This window comes from Bemisia tabaci, chromosome 9 (assembly GCF_918797505.1).
Source record: "Bemisia tabaci chromosome 9, PGI_BMITA_v3".
In the NCBI taxonomy this organism is placed as follows: Eukaryota; Metazoa; Arthropoda; class Insecta; order Hemiptera; family Aleyrodidae; genus Bemisia; species Bemisia tabaci.
The window spans coordinates 735,720-760,531 of NC_092801.1; the positions used below are offsets into that span (position 1 = coordinate 735,720).

Below are 24,812 nucleotides of genomic sequence, written 5' to 3' on the forward strand. Positions count from 1 at the left end.
TTGGTCAGATTTTCAAAATTTCAAAATCCAAAATGGCGGCAGTGGCCTAAAATGCTAAGTCGGCTCCTGTTCGCTCGATTTTCGTGAAACTCGGTTTCCGTGGGTACTTTTCGACGGGAAACTCGAATTTTTGGTCAGATTTTCAAAATTTCAAAATCCAAAATGGCGGCCGTGGCCTAAAATGCTAAGTCAGCTCCTGTTCGCTCGATTTTCGTGAAACTCGGTATCCGTGGGTACTTTTCGACGGGAAACTCGTATTTTTGGTCAGATTTTCAAAATTTCAAAATCCAAGATGGCGGCCGTGGCCTAAAATGCTAAGTCAGCTCCTGTTCGCTCGATTTTCGTGAAACTCGGTATCCGTGGGTACTTTACGACGGGAAACTCGTATTTTTGGTCAGATTTTCAAAATTTCAAAATCCAAAATGGCGGCCGTGGCCTAAAATGCTAAGTCAGCTCCTGTGCGCTCGATTTTCGTGAAATTCGGTATCCGAGGGTACTTTTCGACGAGAAACTCGAATTTTTGGTCAGATTTTCAAAATTTCAAAATCCAAAATGGCGGCCGTGGCCTAAAATGTTAAGTCGGCTCCTGTTCGCTCGATTTTCGTGTAACTCGGTATCCGGGGGTATTTTTCAAAGGGGAACTCGAATTTTTGGTCAGATTTTCAAAATTTAAAAATCCAAGATGGCGGCCGTGGCCAAAGATAACATTTTCGCCACTATTCATCACTTCGTTCTCACAGTAATTCTTTAAATGTGGACTCATACATCTTAAGTTAAGAAAAGCTGAACTATTAAACCGAACCCTCCTCCCCTCCAAGTGGTTGATTTACGAAACGTAAAGGGTTGATTCAAGAAATCTGAAAGCTTGATTCAAGAAACCTGAAAACTTCATTCAAGAAACCTGAGGCTCTTGGAAGGAGTTAAGAGTTAATCTTGAGTTAAGATTCAGAACTCTTCTTTTAAGAAACCAAGTTTCTTGCATTTAGAGTCCGGGTGCTGGCATCTTAATCCAAGAGTCCGTTTTCTTAACTCAAGTGTCAAGTCTCTTGGTTCAATGCAATATCGGCTTGGATCAAGAGAAAAATTTCCAAGAGTGCACATAATCTTATTTTAAGATTTCATTTTTTTTCCAGTGTTGTGCGTTAAGGCGTAGTTTTTTCGATATGTCTGATGTGCTCAACGATTTTACCAACAAAAAGTCTTCCGATTGCACTATCTTGCCCGTGTGAAACGGACCCATGTGAGCGCAGAAAATAGCTCCACGCAAACAATTTGCTCCGCTCAATCATGCAGCGACGTCACAACCAACGGTTGAATGAACGCGGGAACCGACAGCGCCTTCAAAACTCAGAGTATGTAAATAAGAGTGCGGGTGGAATGAATTGCGCATAAATTGTGGCTCCAATGATGTAAAAACAAATCTCCATCTTGGGATGAGCTCTGTCGTCCATTTAACACCGTGTTTCCCGGGACTCGTGTGAAAATGAGTTACGTCCTTAAGCCGGAGGAGTAACGAAATACATGCATACTGCCGTGCTAAGGAAGAACGCCGTATGAGCATTCGAGAGTTACCAAATTTCACCGAATAAAACCTTTATTTTTGAGGAAAGTTTCATATTTTTCCTGAAAACTTTCAGATATTTTAGATCGAGTTGCGTACAAAATTGTGTGAAAATTTTGGAAACAAATAATCACGATTTTCTCAGTAAATTTTGTTTTTACTGGAGGAAATTTGGCAACGTATGAGGGCTCATACGGCGTTTTTCCTTAGCATGGCAGCATAAACCTCGGAATCGGGCACTTCGAAGGTCCTCGAATGAAAATTAGACTGCTTTGAAAAATGAGGCGAATCTACTCCCTCCTCTCTTTCTCTCATTCACTTTTTCTCAACCTCATTTATTCTGTGAAATTTTGGGACCTGCGAGGTTGACAGTTTCACCTGATTTCCCACTGTTATTTTTGCTTTAACCTCAGATTCACTGACCTCGGTCTTTCGGACTCAAGATTTTGTGACTCTACTTCTAATTGTTTCATCTCTGTCATTGATTTCTCTCTGAAAAGTGTAAATCCAGCAACCTCTCTACCATCCCATTTCTCACAGTTTTGAGTCATATTTTTAGTGTCTTCTTCCTCCTTAGTGAAATCATAATACTGCAGACATTCAAATAAGTACTGAAAATTTGCTATTTGCGCCATAAAATTGATATCTCAAAATAGTTGATTTTAAATTGCCGATACTTAAGTATAACACGTGTTTAATCACAAAATTGGCTTCTAATGTTTACATAAGTGTCGACCCTGAATAAATTTGAGATGGGTATGGATTCGATCGACATGAATCGATCGACACCGATTCAATCGACAAATTATTAAAAAACCGGTGTCGATTCGATCGACATGAATGGATCGACAAATGAAAACGTGAATCGATCGACATGAATCAATCGACACCGATTTGATCGACATGAATGTATCGAAAAATGAAAACGTGAATCGATCGACGTGAATCAATCGACACCGATTCCGTCGACAAAATTCGATTGATTCACGGGTTTATCGATCGATTCACGGGTTTTTCGATCGAATAGTATGTAATATTTTGATCAAAATGAGCGCACAGAGGGTCCGGTTTCCTAGTGGGTTGCATCAACGTGGCGACAGTTGCTCCAATCTCATTACAACTGCACAGTGGCCGGTAGCCCTCGGGGAGTATGGAATTTGAAGAACTCTAACCAACTAGGACAAGACATCGATGATTCAATTAATGACTTCCATGGCACCGCTACCTCTAAGTGCGGCTGCGGTCGGTTCTCGCTTGCGAGATTTCCTCCAATTTCAAAATTGCTCCACGTAGGATGTCGCGTGCCGGGGCGGGTTTAGGGGGATCCCGACAACGGCACATCCGTCCGAAAGTTGCTCCTAACTCAGTTAGACGGGGAAATTAGTTCCACCGATAAGTCTCGGTAATCCAGTTTGGAATTATTGCTTCGTCTGCCCTGCGACCTTATTCCGGAGGAATGGATGTCTAATTAGCTAGTGGGTATCACCAATTACGCAAAAATGGCTCTGTTGTTTCATAGAAATGGATGTTAACGAATGAACTTCTATCTGATGAGGCCGCTAAAAATCACGATGGGGCCGTCAAAAAGTTTGAAATCAACTCGTTAACGCACAATGGGCCTGTTACAAGCTTCAGCTAGCGGAAAAAAAAAAAAAACAAGCAGTTCCAACGCCAAAGCGTTGGAGGGCGCTTCTTTAACACTGCGCATGCGAGGAACGTTTTCATACGGCCAAGCGAAAGTATTGCGGACGGACGATGTATAACAAATTGCCTACGTCAAGGTGGTCCGGCAGCAACATACCCGCCGCTAGTCTCTGGAAAACAATAGAAAATAGTAGTTGCGTACGTTGCCAGCGAGCGCGCTGCGAGCGCATCTGTTTCAATTACCTAGCATCGAGTCGGGCCTCTAACTTTCTATTCTCTCTGACATAACCTTAAACCTTTTTTTTTTGCTGGTTTAGTGGCTTATATTCCGTTGGAACCTACAGCCATCGATAGACAGTATTTATTGTCCTTAGACATCATGGGATTTAGGCACATCCATGCTCCAGGCTTTCAAATTTTCAGGGATTAAGGCCGAGTGGAATCTGTTTCTGCAAATCCACTCGTCAGTTCCATGAAAATTTGTCGCCACCACCGGGATTCGAACCCGGGACCTATTGGCCTAGAGTCAGACGCACTGACCACTAGGCCAACCTGGCCGGCATCCTTAAACCTTCAACCCAGAGCCGCAAACAGCTGACGCTTGATGATGCTGCGCCGAGAAAATGAACCAATCACAAAATAGCACAGTAATACGTCACTAAAATGAAGAGATCACGTGACTGTTCGTGATTTTTTCGAATCAATCTGAAACTACAACCTCGAATATGAGGCATTTAAGCATAACGAAGCCCCAAAATAGTTTAACCAGGTAATACGTCCGTGCGAGATTGTTATGCTTAAAAGCAAAACATTTCACGAAAACTTTTACGAATACCAGATGCAGAAAAAAATCAAATTTTCCCGGGTGTACCAGAATGGCGTCATTACCCATAAGGCAAAACGGTATGTAGTATAGTACATGTTACATCGGGGGAGTCGAACGGCTGGAAAGGGCGCATCTGGTACCCAGAAGCGCCCAAAAGTTTCTTGTAGAAAATGTCTCAAAAATCACTATGAACATCATAGAGGAAGTCTGAAATATATTCCTAACTTCACAATTTGGGTAAGGAATATGCCTTTTATTAAGCTTTCCGCTTTAAAAACGATACTACGTCACAGTCCAGAATCACTGTTTCTAGGCGTTTATTGGCCTTCTGAATGCTTTCCCAAAAGTTTCAAAAAATTTCATGCGAGCAAATATCATAAAATTTCCCACCTCTGTGTGTAATAGACCCACTTTTGTCTTTCTGCGTCATGAGTTAGTTTGCCTCTAAAAATTTCTGAAACAGAGAAAATCATTATGACGTCGTTAACACGATATTAATGCCCTGAAAATTTGCCAACTAATGGTTACAGCTGAAGCGTAGTTTGACATTTTCACTCGACAACGCCGCTGTCGGAGGCAGTAAGATCCGTAAGCAAACAGCCGGCGGCGCGGCGCACGGCGAACTAGGAACAAGAGCTCTGTCAGACGCAGGCGGGAAGTTTGTTTTTAAACAGCGGGGGAATTACTCGAATTAGGGGCTAGCCGCGCACATTTTAATTTTCTTGGCTTACCACAGGCAACCAAGTTGCAAGCAGCGAAATTAATCAGATAAAAAGCTCACCGTTCTGACAAAACGTCACGTTTCATACTATTTCTCGCCGTTTTTTCCCCCCTTCCGACTTTCATTTTTAACCACCACCCTATTTTCAGTTGTCCCCTTGCTCTGCGTATACCAGGCCGAGGATGGGCTGAGAGACTCGTAAATTGTAGTATTTTTAAGCGCTGCTTGTTTGACGTTGTTGACTCGGTGCATAAGAAAAAAAAAGTTACGGTTTCAAAGTTCCACTCAAATGTCTACAGGAATATCAAGGTTTTTTTTCGCAAAAACGGAATTTCCTAGAAAACGATGCATTCCTGATTGGCTTATCTTTATTTATAGACTCCGTAGAATTCTGTGGGTTAAACCAAAAATAAGAGATGTGACATGAAATTAATGTTGACTGTATATGATTTCGTTCATGTGGTCCATGTTGATGTCTATTTTGTGGATCAAATGGACTACATTTTGCAATTTGGAACTATAAATTCCGGCCCGGTTTAAAAACACCGTATGTGCCATTAGTTTCTTACGCACATAAGTGTTTTTTCAGATGAGCCAGAATTTATAGCTCCAAATTGCAAAATGCAGTCCAAATGCATCTTGTGTTGGCTATTCTTTCCTTATGTGCATCTTGTGTTGGCCATTCTCTCCTCAAATGCCACTACGTGCGCTCGGCGCTTCATGGCTACTTTAAAATACCTTGGCATCACCGTTAGCGAGCCAAGTAATGTTTTCGACTTTAATATAGACATCGGAGCAACACATAGAATATGCAATGAATGAAGTTGGCTCGTTTAGAGCAATATGGCTCAAAGACTGATGGGGGAGGGGGAGAAGGGATTGAGAGGGATAAGGTGGATGCGGAGCAGGTGAGAATAATTCCGAGGTATAACGCGACACACAAGTGTCAGCTTTTGACAAGCCCTTTGCATCTCGCAGACTAATAACTCATATTTAGGGGTGCTTTGGTGCCACGCTTGTTACTTCCTTTTTTGTTCCTCTCCAAGTTCCATGCTCACAAATAAATCAAAGTTTAAAACTCCACCGAAAAAAAGTGGGGATGATTTAACATTCTGAATGTAAAAAAAAAGTGTGCGAGAACTTATGAAATTCTGAATTACCCGCCACAGCAGTTACTTTAGCAATGCCAAGATATAAATTTAACTGCTGTGGAGGGTAATTCAGTATTTTATAAGTTCTCGCACAGTTTTTTAACATCCAGAATGATAAATCAACATCACTTTTTTTCGGTGCCTTTTGGCATATCATCTAAAAGAGTCATTTTCCTCTCCAGTATCTCCGCCTGACGAGTGGATTTTACCTTTTGTTGCAGATTGCGTTCCGCGAGAGAATGGCGCTGAAATGATGGCAACCATGTCATGGCCAACCTGAACCCAGCGGAAACGAACAACAACTGCCCCCAGAACTCAGGAAGCCCGGGTTCGACGCCCGATGTCGCCAAGAAAACCGCCAACGAGTCCGCCAACGACCAAGTGATGCTCATCAACATGGGCGGCGAGAACCACCTGCAGCAGTTCTCGAAACAGGCCGGATGGACGCCCAAACCGGAAGTCGACGCGCCGGAAGTCGACGCGCCGGAAGTCGGCTCCCCGGAAATCAGCCGCCGCGTCCCCGTCGCCAAAATCACGACACCCGAAACCGGAAACGAAGTCTCGGTAACCAGGGGCCGAGTCTCGCAGATGAAGAGCATCTTCTCCGGGATCGAAGGCAACGCTACCGAAACCAAAAATACTGTCTCCGAGTTTAAAAACGCGCTCTCGCGAACCGGAAACGCCACCTCCGTGCCTATCACGCGAGTAGACACGAAACCGGGAAGCGAGGTAGCGGAAAAGAGAAGTAAACCGGAAAATAGAATGGACCCTACAAGTGAGGGTGACAACGGAAGTAAAAAGATAGTCGTCACTAAAACGGAGGCAGGAAGTGAAGAGGACACTAGAAGTGATAGAGATACCAAAAGTAAATCGGAAACTGGGTGTGAAGTGGAAATCAGAGATGAAGAAGAAGACGGAGATAGGACGGAAATTGAAAGTCGAACGGAATCCGGAAGTCGGGTGGAATCCGGAAGTAGGGTGGAATCCGGAAGTCGGACGAATCCGGAAGTAGGACGGAATCCGGAAGTGTAACAGAATCCGGAAGTAGGATGGAATCCGGAGGTCGGACGGAACCTGGAAGTCGGACTGAAAGCGGGAGTAGGACAGACGTGGAGGTTAGAATGCGGATACCGTCGTGGAAGAACGGGGGGCTGGAGTGCCGGAAGAGTGAGAGCGAAGACTCGAAGAAGAGCGCGGGGTCCGGGAAGTCGTTGAGCACGAACGAGTTGGTGAGTCTTCTGTCGGAGCGACCGGAGGTGGTGGAGAAGTTCATCCTGGAGGTGGCCGACGCGGACAACATCCAGCGGCTCCTGGCGCAGCGCAAACCGCTCCAGCTCGGGGGAGAGCGAGGCGCAGGTGGGGGTCCTCGACGACCTCCCGACGAGGTCCAAAAGGACCACTTCCGTGACCTCGGACCTCTTCAACAACTGGCTCGCGTCGTCGCCGATCAAGAGGGCCAAATCTCCCAGCGGGTAAGCACTCTCTACAATGCTTCCGTGCTAGGGAAAAACGCTGTATGAACCTTCAGGCGTTGCCAAATTTCCTTTGATAATACACAAATTTGGACCAAAAAGGACTTTTGGCGAAGGTCTGCAGGGATTTCGCGGAGAGAGCGCGTTCGTAATGAACGAGTGCGTGAGATAATGGGAGTTTAGAAAGATATTGTGCACGATATCAAAACCAGGCAGCTGTTTGGTATGGACACGTGCGGAGAATGGCAGATAGTCGGTTGCCCAGAAAGGTATTTGATTGGGTTCTCCGGAAGAAGGCGCGTGGACGTCAGTAAAGGTTGGCAGGAGTGAGTGGAGGGGAGATCAGACGGTGTAATCTGCCCGATGATTTGTGGGAGGATCGATTCCGATGGCGATTTGGAGTCGCAGAGCGCTCTAGTGCGCTGAGTTAGCGGCTTGATATGTATGTATGTAATACACGAATTTCCTGGTAAACTTATGAATAGTTTCCTACCAATTTTTCAGATAATTTCGTTCGCAATTCCACTCGAAGTTCCTGAAAATTTCAAGGAAAAACCTTCATAACGTTCCGCAAAAGTAAACATTTTATCGAAGGAAATTCGGCAACTCTCGAATGTTCATGCGGCGTTCTTCCTTGGCACGGCAGAATGGAGCTCTTGCATGCAGCTCAGATTTTCGATTAGACGCTAAAGCGACTTTTGTTTAGAGGTTCTCAGGAGGTTCACGTTTACCCTTGGCACAGCAGTATGTGTGAGAAGTAATACATTTTCGTCTTATGCTTTTCGTCTCTGTATCCATACAGAGTTTTTAACTAATTACCTACAGAGGTTGCTCCTTTCTTAAGCGTCAATTATATCACCGTTACAAGCGTTACGACCTCAACTTGAAAGCCCCTTACGAAATCATAAAAATTTCTCAAAGCTTACGCCAAAGTGTCGGAACTGTCGGAGCATTAAGCGATTATATTCGTAGGAGGGTCCACCTCCGCATTCAGTAAAATCTTTCATGCAGAGACAGCAGTGAGTACATTAACAGGGCTGCCACGTCTTGTGGGCCTCGATAGTTACCTTCTTGACGTTTGAGGTCTCCATAGAAAACGGCAACATTGTTCATATTTTGCGCATGTTTGGAGACAAGACGCAAATCCCACACATAAAAATTGCCAAGGACTTAGTTAGTTTTTGGACTAGGTACCACTCTCTTTTTGTGCCGTAGTATCTTGATTTATTTTGCGAGGAAAGCTCCGTGCTTTTGAAGGATACCTATCATTCTTAATATGTTGGAGCGCCTTCAATTTCTTACGATACTGTGCAATACCTCTGGTGAACTAGTGGTTTCAGACGCCGTGGCACGCTGCGGCGCAGCAGGCGGGCAGAGAGCGCGAAACGCGCATTGGCGCCTACAAACGTAACAGGGATACTTCACGCATTGCGCGATGCGTGAAGTATCTCTGTTAGGTTTGTAGGCGGCAATGCGCGTTTGCGCAATGCGTGAAGTATCCCTGTTAGGTTTGTAGGCGTCAATGCGCGTTTGCGCAATGCGTGAAGTATCTCTGTTAGGTTTGTAGGCGCCAGTGCGTCGCCGCTCCGTTTGTGTTAGGCTCTAATATTTCATCTCAAGGAGTCAGCGTTTTTCAACTCATGATTTTGAAATGTTTGCACACTCTGTATGGATTATTCTCATTTTAATTGATGAAAAAAAATATGTTTTAAAGGAAAATGTAACGTGCGTTTTGTAAATATTAAGGCAGTTCCGTATCAAACTTAATGATTTCCAAAGCACACGAATTTCTACACAATTTCCTATAACCTTTTAACGCCGATGTTGATAAAGTGTAAAGCCCGGCGATAGGAACTATAGCCCGACTGTATACGTTTTTATAGCTTCGTATAGCCCGGCTATATGATTTTCAATAGCCTTCTTTAGTCGGCTATGAGAATTCCTATGGTATTTTTAAACGCAGCTCCTATCGCCAATTTTTACCGGGGGAGGCCAGTGGAGGGTCTCTTGTTTCTGCTCATGATCCCCTTGCAAAAGGAAGTGCGAATGAAAATCTGCAATCACGGTTATTGAGATACATGTTTTTAGAATTTCGCTTCTGCCAGGAAAGGTAGTAATAGTAATTGAGAATCATTTGAAAGGGATGGCGGGCGAGGGCAACGAACTACACCTCTAGAATGGCCGCGAGATAGCAAACCTGCGTAACGCGCATGGGCCGGTTTTTGAAGGCAGGAGGGGGGTGGGAGCCCAAGTATAGCTAACCTCAATCTCCATTTCTGCTGCGTCTTGCCCATAAGGATTACATGTGAAAATTTCAACCTTTGTAAACTTTCATTTTTTTGAGGTTTTCTTTCAAAGTTCCTATTTTTTGAGTAAAGAAAACCTTTCGAGGTGCGATTGTTCAGCAATCTTTTCATTGCTATCACTTTATTCAACAATATTCGGCAAAATGTGGGCAGCGTCTGACATGGGTTTAGATGGCAGCCTGCTGTGTGAGCCCAAGTAAACCTAACCTATATCAACTTCAAAACGTTCCGGGTCTCTAACACTGGTCAGCCATTCTAGAGGTGTAGTTCGTTGGGCGAGGGTGAGATTCTGGTGAATTTTTCCCATTTGTTCGGAGCACAATTTAATCAAAAAGTGGAAGGAGACCCTGCTGTCCACTTCCGCAAATTGTGCCCCGGAAAACTCTGGAGATGGTGGGATTGAAGCGAACGTAATAAGGTGGCATACTCGAGGGATCCGCAGGAACGTCAAAAAGTCAAGTCACGCGAGGATACTTTCTGTTCTTTAAAAAAAAAAAAAAAAAAAAAAAAAAAAAAGTCACGCGAGGGCGGATTTCGCAACAGAGGATTCTCCCGCGAGCCGAACTTCGTTAACCGTAGTCTGACAGCTCTGACGAATTCCTGTCTTTTAAACTTGAGTCTTTGACTTTCATTTATTTGAGGGTAAGACAAAGGAGAAGGTGAAGAAGAAGCAAAGAAAAAAGCGGAAAGAGGAGGAAGGGAAAAAAGACGAAAAAGGAAAAAAAACTCGTCTACACTGAAAAAAAAGTAGCTTGGATCGAGCATGATGATTCTTGAATTCGCCGCCAAGAATTTTTTTTAGCTTGCATTAAGCTGACTTTTTCTTGATACAAGAGAACTAATGCTTGGGTTAAGCAACAAAGTAGCTTATATTAACCGGAAAAATTCTTGATTTAAGAAGAAATACCTCTTGGCGGGGAATTTAAGATTCTTTTTTTTTTCATTGTATGGTTCCGTTTGGTAGTCCATTTCACACCTGAAACGTTGGTACCTGATATAAAAGGGAGGAAAGAAGAGGAAGAAAAATTGAGACGAGGAGGGAGAAAATGAAAAATATTTTAGGAAAGAGGTGATAAAAGAAGATGGAGAAGAAGAAGCTAGTATAGAAAGAAAAAAAGGACTAAGAAGAAGTAGAGAAAAGGAAGAGGAAGAGAAAGTAGGTAAAAAATCAAATTGATTCAAATATAAATCGAAAGACTGGGACCTACAGGAAAAAGGTGATGAGGAAGAGGAGAAGAAAGGGGAAGTAAGAGGAGAAAGTACCCAACATCGGTGCAAGAAAATTGGTGCATTGGATGGGTGCATTGCACTAGGACTAGGACCGATGGAAAATGGGGGAGGAGGAAAAGGAGAAGAAAGAGGAAGTTAGGAGAGAAAGTACCTAACATTGGTGCAAGAAAATTAATGCATTAGTGGTATAGAAGTAAAAAAAGGACCAACAAAAGGTAGAAAAGGAAGAGGAAGAGAAAGTAAGTAAAAAAATAAAATTGATTCAAATATAAATCGAAGGGCTAGGACTTATAGAAAGTAGGTGAGGAGGAAGAGGAGAAGAAAGAGGAAATTAGAAGAGAAAGCACCCAACATTGGTGCAATCTAGCAACGGTGATTTCAGAAGACCAACCTCCGCGCAAAGCCCGAATTCCGCGGCGTTCTTCGAATTACAATGATATTCAAATTTTCAGGGTTGATGTCGGAGGAAAATAAATATTTACAACCCCGCCCCCTCAGCATTAACGAGACCACCGTTGCCAAATGGCGAAAAACCGCAGCTCCCCTACTTGTGCACGACGCGACATAAGCGGTTTTAAAAGAAGGAGCCGGCATGCGCTTCGGGGGGCGAATTAAACGGGATTACTTTCGGGGAAAAGTTGAATTGAACGGCTTATATTCAGCTCGGCGTAAGTTTCATCGGATTTCTATGGAGGTTATGTCATTTTTCAAATAAACTCCTCAATTAATCCTCTGAACGTACTTTACTTCATGCTATACTCCCTTCCTAAAACCATCCGACCAAAAGACGGAAACCGCTCTGGCCTCCGTCGCGTTCAATTTCCAAAAAACCACCAGGATCCCCTCTAAGCCCCCCGGATGTGGAAAATTAGGTGTTTACGTGGATTAGTCTATAAATTAGGTCTGAGCCTTTATGAACATTGAGTTAAGAGTCATGAATTTTTTTACGTCCTCTGGTCATTCGTTTAACGCGAGGAAACTAATTTCCATCTTCCTGACTCATGTTAAATTGGGAATTTTTAGGTGCTTTTTCGTGCTCTTCTTATCCTGGATCTTTCCAATTTGCTTCCTCTTTCTTGTCCGTGTTATTTATCCTCTTCTCCCTTTTTTTCGTCCTGCGTACTTCTTCATCGCACCTGTTTCCGCTTTAGGAGTTCCATCGTCGATAAGATTCTTTTGACGAGTGAGGCAGAAAAAATGGAACCAATCGCTGCGATTTATCACAAGTCGTTCTGACACAAAATATGGTGTGAATCGAATCACCTTAAAGCGGTTCATTTATGGAACCGTTATTATGGCCGCGGATTTATGGGTCCGTTTATAGACGACCCCTTTCTGATGATCTGATGAGAAACACGTAACGCTTACGAAGCGCTATGGAGGGGGAGGGGTTAGAGTCCCTTTAAACTGAGAGTAAAGACAATGCGAATCCATTTCTGATTGGTTCCCGTATTTTAGGCTTTCACAGTGTCACAAACGGAAATAAAGATTACATTTTCACCAATTGCAAAGATTATAAACTGAAATGGACCGGGGAACTGGGGGTGCGACGAGGGACAAAAGGAATGAGAGAGGGAACGGAGACAGGAATTTGGAAATGAGTTGATCAAAGATTACTAAAAACGTCCAATTTGTGTAATCTTTATTCCCGTTTGTCACATCCACAAGCCGCGTTGTCTCAACTCTAGTCAGGGGGTATGCTTCTTGGATATACAGTAGACTCTGGATTATCCGGCTTCGTATTATCCGGACTCTGGTTATCCGGATCGACTTTGCAACCATGTAACTACGTACGCATTCCGATAAGTGAGCGGATCCGCGGAGAAGCGGTCGCAAGGCATATTGGCGCCTGCAAGGCTGAAGGAATACTTCACGCATTGCGCCAAACAGTGAGGTCGGCGTGGAACGCATTAGCGCCTACTAGATTGCATAAATACTTCTCGCATTACGCCAAACGCAGTGCAGTCGGTTAGTTAGCCTAAAATGCACATTAGCGGCTACAAGACTGCATGAGTACTTCACGCATTGTGCGCTTTAATCGTTGTATTGTAATTTATCGTTGTCGGCTACCATTCACAATCACCATTGAGTCGTTCAGTTTGGCGTTAACCTTTTAAATTCGTGTTGGTATGTACATGATGTATACATAATAATAAGAATACTGCGGTATTGGTTGGTGGTGTTTGTGTTTACTAGTATTATCCGGATTTCTTTTTCATCCGGATCGGGCCTGGCACCAATTAAGGTGATTCGATGGACGCCATATTTTGTGTCCGAACGGCATGCGATATATCGCATCAATTGGTTCCATTATTTCAGCTACTCGTCATTTTTCTCCAATTTTGAGATTGCAATTCTATTGTCAGGAGACTAAAGCACTCGCTTACCAATTTTAACAAAGAAATTCAACGTAATAAAGGCGTGGTTTTTTCAGAGAGAAAACATCGCATTCGATACTGATATCGAAACTGCACTCGAGTGCTTTAGTCTCCTGACAACAGAATTGCGATTTCAAAATTGGAGAAAATTGACGAGTAGCTGAAATAATGGAACCAATTGATGCGATATATCGCATGCCTTTCTGACACAAAATATGGCGTCCATCGAATCACCTTAACCCGGATGATCCAGAGTCTACTGTAGATGGGAAAGTGATGGTTGGTCGGGTTGGTTGTTGCAGGTCGCGCTCGAGCGGGGACTGGCGGCGTCACCTGGGCTCGCTGGACGAGGGGGAGCTCTTCATGGAGCTCATCAAGGACGTCTCGAACGAGCTGGACCTGGACGTGCTCTGCCACAAGATCCTGGTCAACGTGAGCCTCCTCACCCACGCCGACCGCGGGAGCCTCTTCCTCGCCCGCGGCCTCCCCGACAACCGATACCTCATCGCCAAACTCTTCGACGTCACCGTCAACACCAGTGAGTCGCCCACTCATCTCAAACCCTTATTTTGGACAGTCATGGGCGTAGCTAGGGGGGTCCTGGGGGGGCTGGCCCCTCCAGAAATCTCGTGCCCCCCCCCCCCCCAGAAAAACGGGATCCTCCATCCCTGCCCCACCCCCCGCTCTCTTCACCACGAGAGGTGGTCCCATGCCCCCCCTCCCCCCAGAGAAATTGCCTAGCTACGCCCCTGTAAGACAGTCCACCTAAAAACTAGAGTACCTGTATAGCGAGAGTATGGACAGATCGCTTCATGGAGGTCTTAGGGCCCAAAAGTGCAGCCATCCTTCTAACAAACTTCTGACACACAAAATACACTGCCAGTCTTCAGAGTCTGCAGATTCCAATTCTAACCAAGATGGCTAAGGATGTACATAAATGAGCGTTCTTCCGCAAAAATGAGTAAATTTATGCAAAAACTGAGTCAAATACGTGCTTTATAAACGACGGTTCTTAACAATAGTATTAGTAAATCGTTCTGGGTAATTGAAATTCATAGGTTGGCTGCATCTCTGGGCCCTAACTTTACTCGCAGAAGCATCGGCGAAGGTCTGATGGATTTTCGGAGTTTCACATCTGTCCATACTCTCGCTATACAGGTGCTCTACTGAAAACGGATCGTAATTGGTCAGTTGCGCTGATTACGTAGCATGGTGTCACCGATCATGGTGTCAACATTACATTTTTTTTGTCAGTTTGTCTGTTCAGTTTATTCTGTTCAGTCTGAGAGGTTACATAAAACTCTTGGTTTTAATTTTAAAACCTTCATCTCCCTTCATGCCAACAGGGTCTCTACTAAAACTGGCAGACGAAAAGGAATTACTTTCACAGCACTTTTTCAGGACCTTTCCAAAAAATTCAGTACCTCATAAGCAGGAAAAAATCAACACTTTTTCGGTACCTTCAAGTTGATTGTTGATTTGAGTTCATTTTATTTAGTTATATTTTCTAACGTTATTTATGTATAATTCTTCAATATGAATAAATTATCCATTTGCTAAATACAATCGCAGCTTGAGCACACTTCAACTATGCGATCAAAACTGAAGTAGCGGCTACACGGCCAGCGTGAAGGCTACTTCAACGTTAATCTTCCATCGCATTGCTAAGGCGCAACGATACAACTATACGTACTCTTCGGAATGCGTGAGGTATCACGCCGCAATTGAAGGCGTTTTCGGAACTGCCAACTCTCCATAAAGGGATTCTCGTGTCGTATGAAATTCCGCGGAGCTTGAGATAAATGGAACGACTGATCTGAAGAGCTATTAGAACAGTTAATGCGCACATCTCTTTATTTTAATTGTTTGCTTATAGCTTGCGTTCCATTTAATAATGAGTGCGTGTAATTTGCTCGGATGTTTTCGTTCTATTTAAGCTATTTCTTGTATTTTATCGTTGATTTAAGTTCCTTTTATTTAGTAATTTATCTTACTGCTTGTTTATTTGTAATTCTTCCATGGAAATTATCCATTTGCTAAATACAATCCTAGCTTGAGCACACTTCAACTATGCGGTCAAAACTGCAATAGCGGCGAAGGAAAACTGACAAGGCTAGCTGTGAAGCAGTGAATTTTGTGGGAAGGTACTGAATGCGCACTGTAAAAATACTTCATATTTGCCAGCCAGTTTTCATAGACACCCTATTTATGCGACACAAAAAGCCCGATGTGAAAAGTTGGCAGTTTCGAAAACGCCTTCAATTGCGGCGTGATACCTCACGAATTCCGGAGAGTACGTATAGTTGTATCGTTGCGCCTTAGCAATGCGATGGAAGATCAACGTTGAGGTAGCCTTCACGCTGGCCTTGTAGGTTTCTCCTTGCCGCTACTTCAGTTTTGATCGCATAGTTGAAGTGTGCTCAAGCTGGGATTGTATTTAGCAAATCGATAATTTATATAGAGGAATTAAACATAAATAACGATAAAAAATTCAACTAAATAAAAGGAACTCAAATCAACTATCAACTCAAAAGTACCGAAAAAATGTTGAGTTTTTCTGCTTATGAGGTACTGAATTTTTTGGGAAAGTACTGAAAAAGTGCTGTAAAAGGTACATAACTAAAGTATATGTACAAAAATTAAAAATAAAACTCTATCAGGTGAGTCACTGACTCAAATTTATGAATTAATCGGTATATATATAATGACCATATACAATGCTTACACGTACTATCTAATGTCGCTGCTTCGCAGCATCTAGGAGGCACCAAATGTACCTAAAAAATAAAAGTCCCCTAAAAAGTGTATTTGTCTAGTAAGGACAAACGAGCGTAATAGAGTCTGGCTCATGGACCATTCCTCGGTCTGCCCGTGGATCTCAAGAAATAATATCAGACGATCGAAGACCAGACGGTGGCGCGCGACGCTTGCTCGCAGTTTTCCCGCCTTTGTTCTTGCCCTTTACCGCGTAAAACTGTTATTACTCATCATAAATAAGCGGAAAGCGATTTCCAATCCCAGCTGTTCTTTCTCCGCAGATTTCCCACCGGCCGTGCCGGATTTTCCAGACTGTCCAAGTGCTTTCTTCGGCACAATCGGAGACAAAACAATTTGTAACTTGCTACAGACTTCAAGTTTTGTTTCCGAAAAATAAGTAAATATATGCAAAAACTAAGTCAAATAAATGCTTTACAAACGACGGGTCGTAACAATTGGACGTATTCCTGGCAAACGGAACTATGTGCAATATGACGTGAGCCCTATTATGCATATATTTGTATGGGTCTCAGGGCTCATGTCTTAATGCGCATTGTTCCGTTTGGCAGAAATACGTCCAATTGTAACTATAAATCACTTTTGCTAACTTAAATCCATAGGTTGACTGCCATTTTGGGCCATAAAAGCTCCATGGCCTAACCTCAATTACCGACATCTGTACTCTCCGTACATGGGTACTTTAGAATTTAAACAAGCAGGAAGCTCCAACGCATTGGCGTCGGAGAGCGGCTCTGGGGGCAGTAGTTGTAGTCAAGAATGAGGGCCTAGACACATTTTGTCATTGATGTACAATCCGACAACTGTCGATTCATGTTTTGTAACTTAGCAGATTTACGTAGCCGGTGTATAAATGTGTATTGGGCTTTGATATGGCGAATACATGGCATTATCACTTGTTGTATACTTTTAATTTTGAAAGCTCTTTGGAGGTCCGCTTCCTAAAAAATCTCTGGTTGATAAGTCGTTTAGCGAGGCTGCAAAAAATTTGCATTTTTATATCTGAAAGTGTAGGTATTGGTTTTTTGTATAATTGTTTTTTTGGATTGCTGGAAAAGTAACGCATACTTCTATAATTTAGGACTGAGTCAGGGAAATATAAGGTTCGTTAAATAGTAAATATTCCTAGTACCGTGTGACACTATTGTTAACGAAAAGTTTTTGCAACTTGTCAAAGAGGTTGTTGAATGATCTTCGAATAACTTTTGATGAGCTAGAGGTAATGGTTCTATCTGCAGCTCGTGGACTTCTGTACGATATTGTCCAGAATCATCTGAATTTTCAAAAAGTGTCCGCTTGTTCGATACCCAATTTGCTCATTCATGCATACAAGGAGAAGCGCATGAAAGCTTTAGCAGACATTTTGGAGATGAATCAAGAATTAGATGAAGAATTTATGACTTAAATCACGGCACCTTAAACACGGGATGACCTTAATTACGGCAACTATTTATTGTCCATGAGATGCAGATGGTTCCATTTCCCTAGCTCATCAAAAGGTATTCGAAGATCAATTTCATCAGCCACCCGTACGAACCACGTTTCTAGTGACCCGTACTTGCTTCGCACGTATGAAACATACAATCAGAGAAAACAGAATTCATCTTACAATAATCAATAATCAGTAGGACATGAATCGTTGCGATGTATAATACGACATTATAATGCGGCATTACTATTGTAATTCATTTTAATGGATTAGGGGCATTATAAATCATTATTGCCACGTCGGCATGAAATGTTGTAGACTGAATTGAAAAGCATGTTGGCAAAATTTATTATAAAAATAGTATAACATGTAGGTACATAACATAAAAGTAATACAAATTAAATGATTAGAGCGTGTATATTTCATTACATTATAGGTACTTATATTACAATCATTTTTGTCATTGTTGGAAATTTTGATAGTTTGAAATTTGATAGTTGATAGTTGATAGTTTGAGAGTTGAAAATTTGGTTATTTTATTTAGTTAAGGTGATTCGATAGACGCCATATTTTGTGTCAGAATGGCATGCGACATATCCCATCAATTGGTTCCATTTTTTCATTTACTCATCATTTTTCTCCAATTTTAAGTTTCGCAATTCTGTTTTCAGGAGACTAAAGCACTCACTTATCAATTTGTATATTTATATTGAGTTAAGGGTAGAGACGTATTCCTCACCGGAATTGAGGAATGGAGGTGTTACAGTAAGTCCGGCATTAGGTTCCATTTCGACATCAGCGACGATCAACGCTACGATACTGGAAGCCAGTCTTCCGATATTAAATCCCTAGCGGGGAAGAAAAAAAATGCCTAGATTTCGCTAAAAATCCCTAAATCCCCAGATTTGCTCAAATATACTTAAAAAATCCCTAGATTTTGCAAAAAGCGCCATTTTTAACGAAGAATCATGATGTCATTCGATGTAGCGATTTGCAATATTTAAATCTGATTGGCTCGTTTGAATTTTGGCGCTCTCTGAAAGCAGTGCTAATCCAGACCAATAAAATGAAAGAATATTAGTTGATTTCTTATTATTAACAGGTTGAATGCAGTTGAATGTCAAGTACATCGAAGGACGCAATCGTTTTAATTTCCGGCTTATTTGCGGGGAAAATAGTGTTGCCAAAAAGGCCTACAAAATATAGATGAAAAAATGTTTTCGATTGTCGAAGCTAGAATTGAGGTTAAAAAGTTGATTTTTGGTAACTTTACCTCATCAAAAAAAAATCCCTAGATTTCCTGAAAAATCCCTAAATCCCTGGAAATTCCGGAAAATCCCTAAATCTAGGGATAAACCCTTAGACATCGGATGGCTGTTGGAAGCATTAGAGTCAACATTTGAAACGCTGCTGCAGAATTTGCCGGGAGTATAATCGAGTGTTGAAAGTCAGTAGAATTGAACAATGTAATAATTGCTTTCCGAAATAAGCGTTATAATAAAAAAACCACGAATCTGAACTGTTAATACTGGAACACACCTTCTGTAAATGTACCTTGCGAGAGATAAGTAAAAAAATAGATGTACTGGAGGAGAAGTGCTTCTCCACAGAGTTTGAAGAAGGAAAAAAAAATGCCCAAATTTACTTACTTCAGCATTTTCGGCAAAATCACTGCAATTTCCGAACCTTTTTCTGGCCAGGGGCCAAAATTAAATGATTATGAAGGGCCACTTAGATGTTGTAGATAAAAATAGGACTGTTGAAAAAGTCGCCGTTTTCAATAAATATGTTCCCGGAATGGAAAAAACAGCTCACAAATAAAAGCAAATTGCCATAGAAACTTCTTCACGAAATCACACACACAACGAAGAACGAGGCGCTACAGACGAGTCCGTCCAGGACAAGTTAAAAAATTCCCATGAGCCGAGTGCCGTAGGTTAAGGGCCCGTTCGCCAAAACTAATCGGAACTGTATGAATGAATTGCTCCTTTTAAAAATCAAAACAATATCGAATTGCGATATATTACACAGTTAATATAGGGCTATGTCCTGTCGTAAGCGGCGACATACAGTCGATATCATTTCAATAATCGCCCCAATGGCCACGATAGTTGTTAGACGTTTACGGTTTCTCTGGTAACCTTTGTTTGCTATCAGCTGATATCGAGTAATTAACTAGGAAGCTCCAACCCAGTGGTTAAAGCTTCCTTAACCGCGAAAACTTTAAAATTCAAATTTTCAAATTTTGAACGTAAAGTACATTTTTTCCATCACGAGATAAAAGCACAAACAAGTTTTGAATTATTGACTGTATCACCATGATTCCAAAAATACAATACACAACATAGCATTGACTAACAATAAAACAGTATGCAATAAAATAAAGTCATGACAAGGAACATAGCCGAAAATGGCGCCGATTCCCATCAACCAACGCGCGGTCTCTACAATGTAACATGCTGCATTGATACTCCCCAGCTGGGACCGTCCGGAATAGCAGCTCTAGTGCAAGCACCAGAGCCGCTAAAACACTCACAGACCTAGACAAAAATGGATGGTCAAGAATGAAAAATTGACAATTTAGGATTGCAAACCCATTTTGTTATAAAAGCTCCTTGTAAGATCCTCGAAAATAAGCTTTTCATTCGCATTAACAAAATGAGTCATTCATTTTGGACGCAGCGCCTTCAATCGAGCCCAAAATATTTGAGCGGCAACAATTCGAGAAATGTCATCGCGAGGTTGCATACCTGAGTCATTGAAGGCTATTCTTGCACGTTCGTCACAAACGAGCACGATCTGTACGTATAAAAAGAAAATTAGATGGCAACTCGAAATTTTGAAAATTTAATGGATCCTACATGATTGAACAGCAACTATTCAGACTTGACCGTCGTGATTTTGCAGAATCCTCTCATTCGCAATAACAAAATGAGTCATCCACTAAGGATGTGGCGTCATCAATCAAACTCCAAATGTTTTAGCGGCAACCATTCGTGCAAAGTCTTTGCGAGGTTGCATACCTGAGTCATTGAAGGCTATTTTCGCAAGTTCGTCAGAAACGAGCACCTGAAGGGCACCTATACTGCCGTGCTAAGGAAGAACGCCGCACGAACCATCAGGCGTTGCCAAATTGCCCTCGGCAAATCACGAACTCGGGAAAATTTGTAAACATTTTTATTTAAATTTTTCTTGTAATTTTGTTCGCAATTTCACTTGAAGTTTCTGAAAATTTCAAGGTGAAATATGCATTGCTTTCCTCAAAAATAAACATTTTATTAAAGGAAATTTGGCAACTCTCGAATGTTCATACGGCGTTTTTTCTTAGCACGGCAGTATAGATGCTCTATTTCTAACGTAAAGTAGACCCATTTTGCAAGCCTTTCACAGTGGCGGGGGGTGAATGATCGATTCTCGATATTTGCCCATTTGAAGCTGCGGCAAAGAATCGGTTTATATGGTGTTCGCTGCGAACATCCCGTTTATCGATCCTTTTCCATAGGTTTAAATGGGACATCAATCGATATATCGCAATGTACACCACGCCACTGGCCTTTGAGGAACCTGGAGGCGAGCTAAACCCGGTGTATAGTGATCAAGGCTATTGGAACACGTCTGAGCTGTCACATAAAGGCTTTCTGTTTGAGCTCGGGATCCGTTTCGGAGGAAAAGGATTTTCTCCGTCGCACAGTGGATCGAGTCGATACGAGAGGTCGGACAAAATTTGGAAACTTTAAACGCTTATAACTCCGTTTATACAAACTTTTGAGGTTCTAAAAGTGGTACCAATGGTTTCCACGTAAAATTTCTTTCGATAACCACCCCTCGAAATGTAAAATGTGACGAAATTAACATCAAATTTTGCGGTTTTAGTGGAAAATTTTATGTGCGACCTCTCTAATTGACTTGATCCACTGTGCGTCGGTGGACGTCGGCGTGCTGACTGCACCGGGAAATTTAACGGCCGGTCCGACCCGCGCGGACAGAACTTTAATCAGCATGCATGGCAAGTCGCAAATGTGCCTTTTCTGCGAGCGACGGCGTAAAAAACTACCCTGCCCGTTGCCGCTCCGCCTCTTGCAGCCCTCAAATTTGTAAGGCTGCTCCCGACTAAAGTTATCAAAAACATGGGAGAAAAAACGGGAAACCAGGCTAAAAATCACACGTAAAAAACCCGAAACGTTCCGGCCCAAAACTGAGCTATTTTCAGTCGGGAGAGTAAAAATATAATATAAAAATTCCAAATAGGAACCTGCAGACTACATGGCCGAGAAAATCATAACAAAGAGGAGGGGGGCGTTTTTTTCTCTTTCTCTATCTTCTCTTTGTTTTGATTTTCTCGACCATCGTGTAGTCTGCAGGTTTCTATTTGGAATTTTTATATTTTATTTTATTATTCCAACTGAAAATGGCTCAGCTTTGGGAAGAAATGTCTCGGGTTTTTTTAGGTGTAATTTATAGCCTATGCTTCCCGTTTTTTTCCTATGTTTTTGATATCACCATTGTCACGGGTTGCTGTTCTAGAAATTTTAACCTATGACTAAAGTTAGTTGGGGACCGTCCATAAATTACATCGGGCCTTTAGGGGGTGAGGGGGGTCTCTAACGCCTTAGGGTGCCATACGAGGGAGGGGAGAGGGCTGAGCCATACGTAAGCTTTCCAATCTATATTTAAAGAAAATGCAAAAATCTATTTTTCGTCGGTTGAAAATAAAATTCAGGATGAAATTGAGGAAATCAGCACTCATCACCGATTGCTGACCGATCGGACCAACGGACCATGCTCCTGTTATTTCTCGTATATCTTCGTAAGGAGTTGATTTCGGTAATTTTCGATGTGCGAATTGTGTTTCACGTAAAATTTTGGTTGAGAAACATGTATCAGAATGTTGCAATTCGTACCTTGTCGTCTAGTGGTCCATTTTCGGTGGGGACCCCTTAGACCATCTTTGAATCCTCCCCGCACCACTCGCTGGTGTCTGGAAGCGTCTATGTCATTGGGCATCGTTGCCATTTAGGGAAAATCTCTTGCGAATCCTCCATCGGAGGCAAAATAAAATAGACGAATTTGACGTGGAAGACGGCAACGGTGGACTGGGCTGCATCTTGCATCCCCCGCTGACGTTTCGAGGCGATTACGTCGTTGTAACGCATTTGTATGCACAGAGCGAGCGATGATCCCGGCCGGGCAATCGATATCCCGGCAATTACGCTAAACTCCATCGTGGTCGTCGTCCGATGAATCTCCAACGAGGCAATGAAAAGGAACAGAGCCTTTGGTCCACAATCACTGTCAATTTAGTCACTCATACCCACCCAGCGACAAGAGACCCTCTACTCGTATCTCGGCTATTGTGGAAGCTTTTACTTTCGAGACTACAGCAATGGAGATGTTGCATGTGTGAGGAATTTGCGATTTGACTGTAATGTAAAGTTCGCGAGAAACACGATGGTGCCACTGGTTTTCTCTAAAATCAACTCCCAAGCTCAAAAAAGCTTTGGAAGTTGAGGCTGTAATGAAAGGATATCCCACGCTATCCTAAGAGTCCACGTCTATATCAAGACGAACTCTAAATGCAAAGATAAGGAGCAAATACATTAGCAGTGATGCCGTGTTTTCAGTTTTAGAGTCCCAAATGAAGTGGCAGCCCTGTCAATGTATTTACTCCCTATCTTTGCATGGAGAGTTTGTTTTGATGTAGAGGTGGACTCTCAGGATAGCGTGGGATATCCGCTCCATTTTGGCCTCAACTTGAGAGCTTTTTTGAGCTTGGGAGTTGATTTCAGAGAAAACTAGGGGCACCATCGTGTTCCTCACGAACTTTTACATAAGAATCAACAGTCAAATCGCAAATTCCTCACACATGCAACATCTCCATTAGCTGTTGACTTACCTACATGGTTTATGTTTAACAACGTGTTGGTAGTTTCGTTCTGCAAACAAGCCCAAACAACCCGAGGTTTGGAAAACGTGTTTGGTTTGAAGTTAAAGCTCTTTTTATCGGGATGCATTTTGAATTTTTCCAAAAAACGTCAAAAAGGTAAAATCAAACTTGTTTGGCTATATGTCATCACCCAAAGCTCATCATCCACCATGTAGGTAGGTCAACAGCCGAAAAAAGAGTGATGACTGTCGCTCCCTTATAATTGTTCATAAGGAAGTGTCGAATCCCTGAAAGTTCGACACTGGTCAGATAGAGTCGATTAGATAATCCGTCAAAAAAAATCATCCGGATCCTGTGAAAATTACCGAATTTTGTACTTTACACGTAGCGACACATATCATTTTGAAAAAAAAAGAAAGAAAAGAAACATCAAAAAATTTGTGTTCCATTAAAAAACTGATTAGAACTTGTAAGAAAGAATGGGTACTTATTCATTGAAAACAAAGTTTTTCATTTTCAAGTTTACTATACCTCCTTTAAAAAGTTAAAAGACTGTAAAAAGTGAATGTTTGCGCCAGCATTGGCTAAATTAGCGCGATAAATTTGTTCATGATTAGCACTAACCTCAGCGGTGACTTTTACGTAATTTAAATATTTCTCCAACACCCAGAGATATAATTTGTTTGAATTATTGAATCCAGCGGAATTCGTTTAATAAGAGTTTCATAAAGCTTAATAATGGATAAATAAATCAGTGCAAATGTAATAATTTAAATTTCCTTTTGCAATCCCGGAGATAACACGTATTCATATGACTCATTGGTATCAAAGAGGGTTTGCCGGTAGTGTACACTCGCACGTTTTGAGCCAATGAGTCAATTAATTATAAATGAAAACGTTTTCATGCGGTAGAATGTCGAAGAATCCCCCTCATTTTGCAACCAGAGAAAAGTAAATCATGAGTTCGCTGAAAGTTTGCACACATGCGAGCTACACTGTCGTGCTAAGGAAGAACGCCGTATGAACACTCGAGAGTTGCCAAATTTACTTCGATAAAATTATTATTTTTGAGGAAACTTATGAATATTTTTCCTTTAAATTTCCAGAATCTTTAGGTGAAATCGCGGGCAAAAGCATCTGATAAAGTTGGAAAGAAAATATTCATCAGTTTACCAGGAAATTCGGGTTCTATCAAAGGAAATTTTGCAACGCCTGGAGGTTCATACGGCGTTTTTCCTTAGCACGGCAGTACAGAGAAAGGCTAGGGGAGGAACGACAACTGAATGGACGTATTTCTATCAAACAAAACTATGTGCATTATGACGTGAGCCCTGTTATGCGTGTATTCTTTGGGTCTCAGGCCTCATGACTTAATGCACATGGTTCCGTTTGATAGAAATACGTCCAAATAGTGCAATTAGTATAGAAACGCGAA

The 24,812-nt window shown here is 42.1% G+C and overlaps 2 protein-coding genes across 4 annotated transcripts in view; both read left to right on the forward strand.

Moving 5' to 3' along the window:
- LOC140225501 (uncharacterized) overlaps positions 1-7,076 on the forward strand; it is a 129,432-nt gene extending 122,356 nt beyond the window's left edge. For all 3 annotated transcript variants that reach the window (XM_072304626.1, XM_072304625.1, XM_072304627.1), the window contains one exon: positions 6,125-7,076. In XM_072304626.1, coding sequence (XP_072160727.1) covers positions 6,171-6,935 — 765 coding nt within the window. In that variant the 5' untranslated portion in view covers positions 6,125-6,170 and the 3' untranslated portion in view covers positions 6,936-7,076. The remainder of the gene's footprint in view (positions 1-6,124) is intronic.
- A 60-nt stretch (positions 7,077-7,136) lies between these two features.
- Positions 7,137-24,812, forward strand: part of LOC109039018 (cGMP-specific 3',5'-cyclic phosphodiesterase) — a gene marked incomplete at its 5' end in the record, with an annotated part of 94,936 nt that continues 77,260 nt past the window's right edge. Inside the window, 2 exons of the mRNA XM_019054340.2 lie at positions 7,137-7,375; positions 13,592-13,827. Of these exons, the coding sequence (XP_018909885.2) occupies positions 7,137-7,375; positions 13,592-13,827 (475 nt within the window). The remainder of the gene's footprint in view (positions 7,376-13,591; positions 13,828-24,812) is intronic.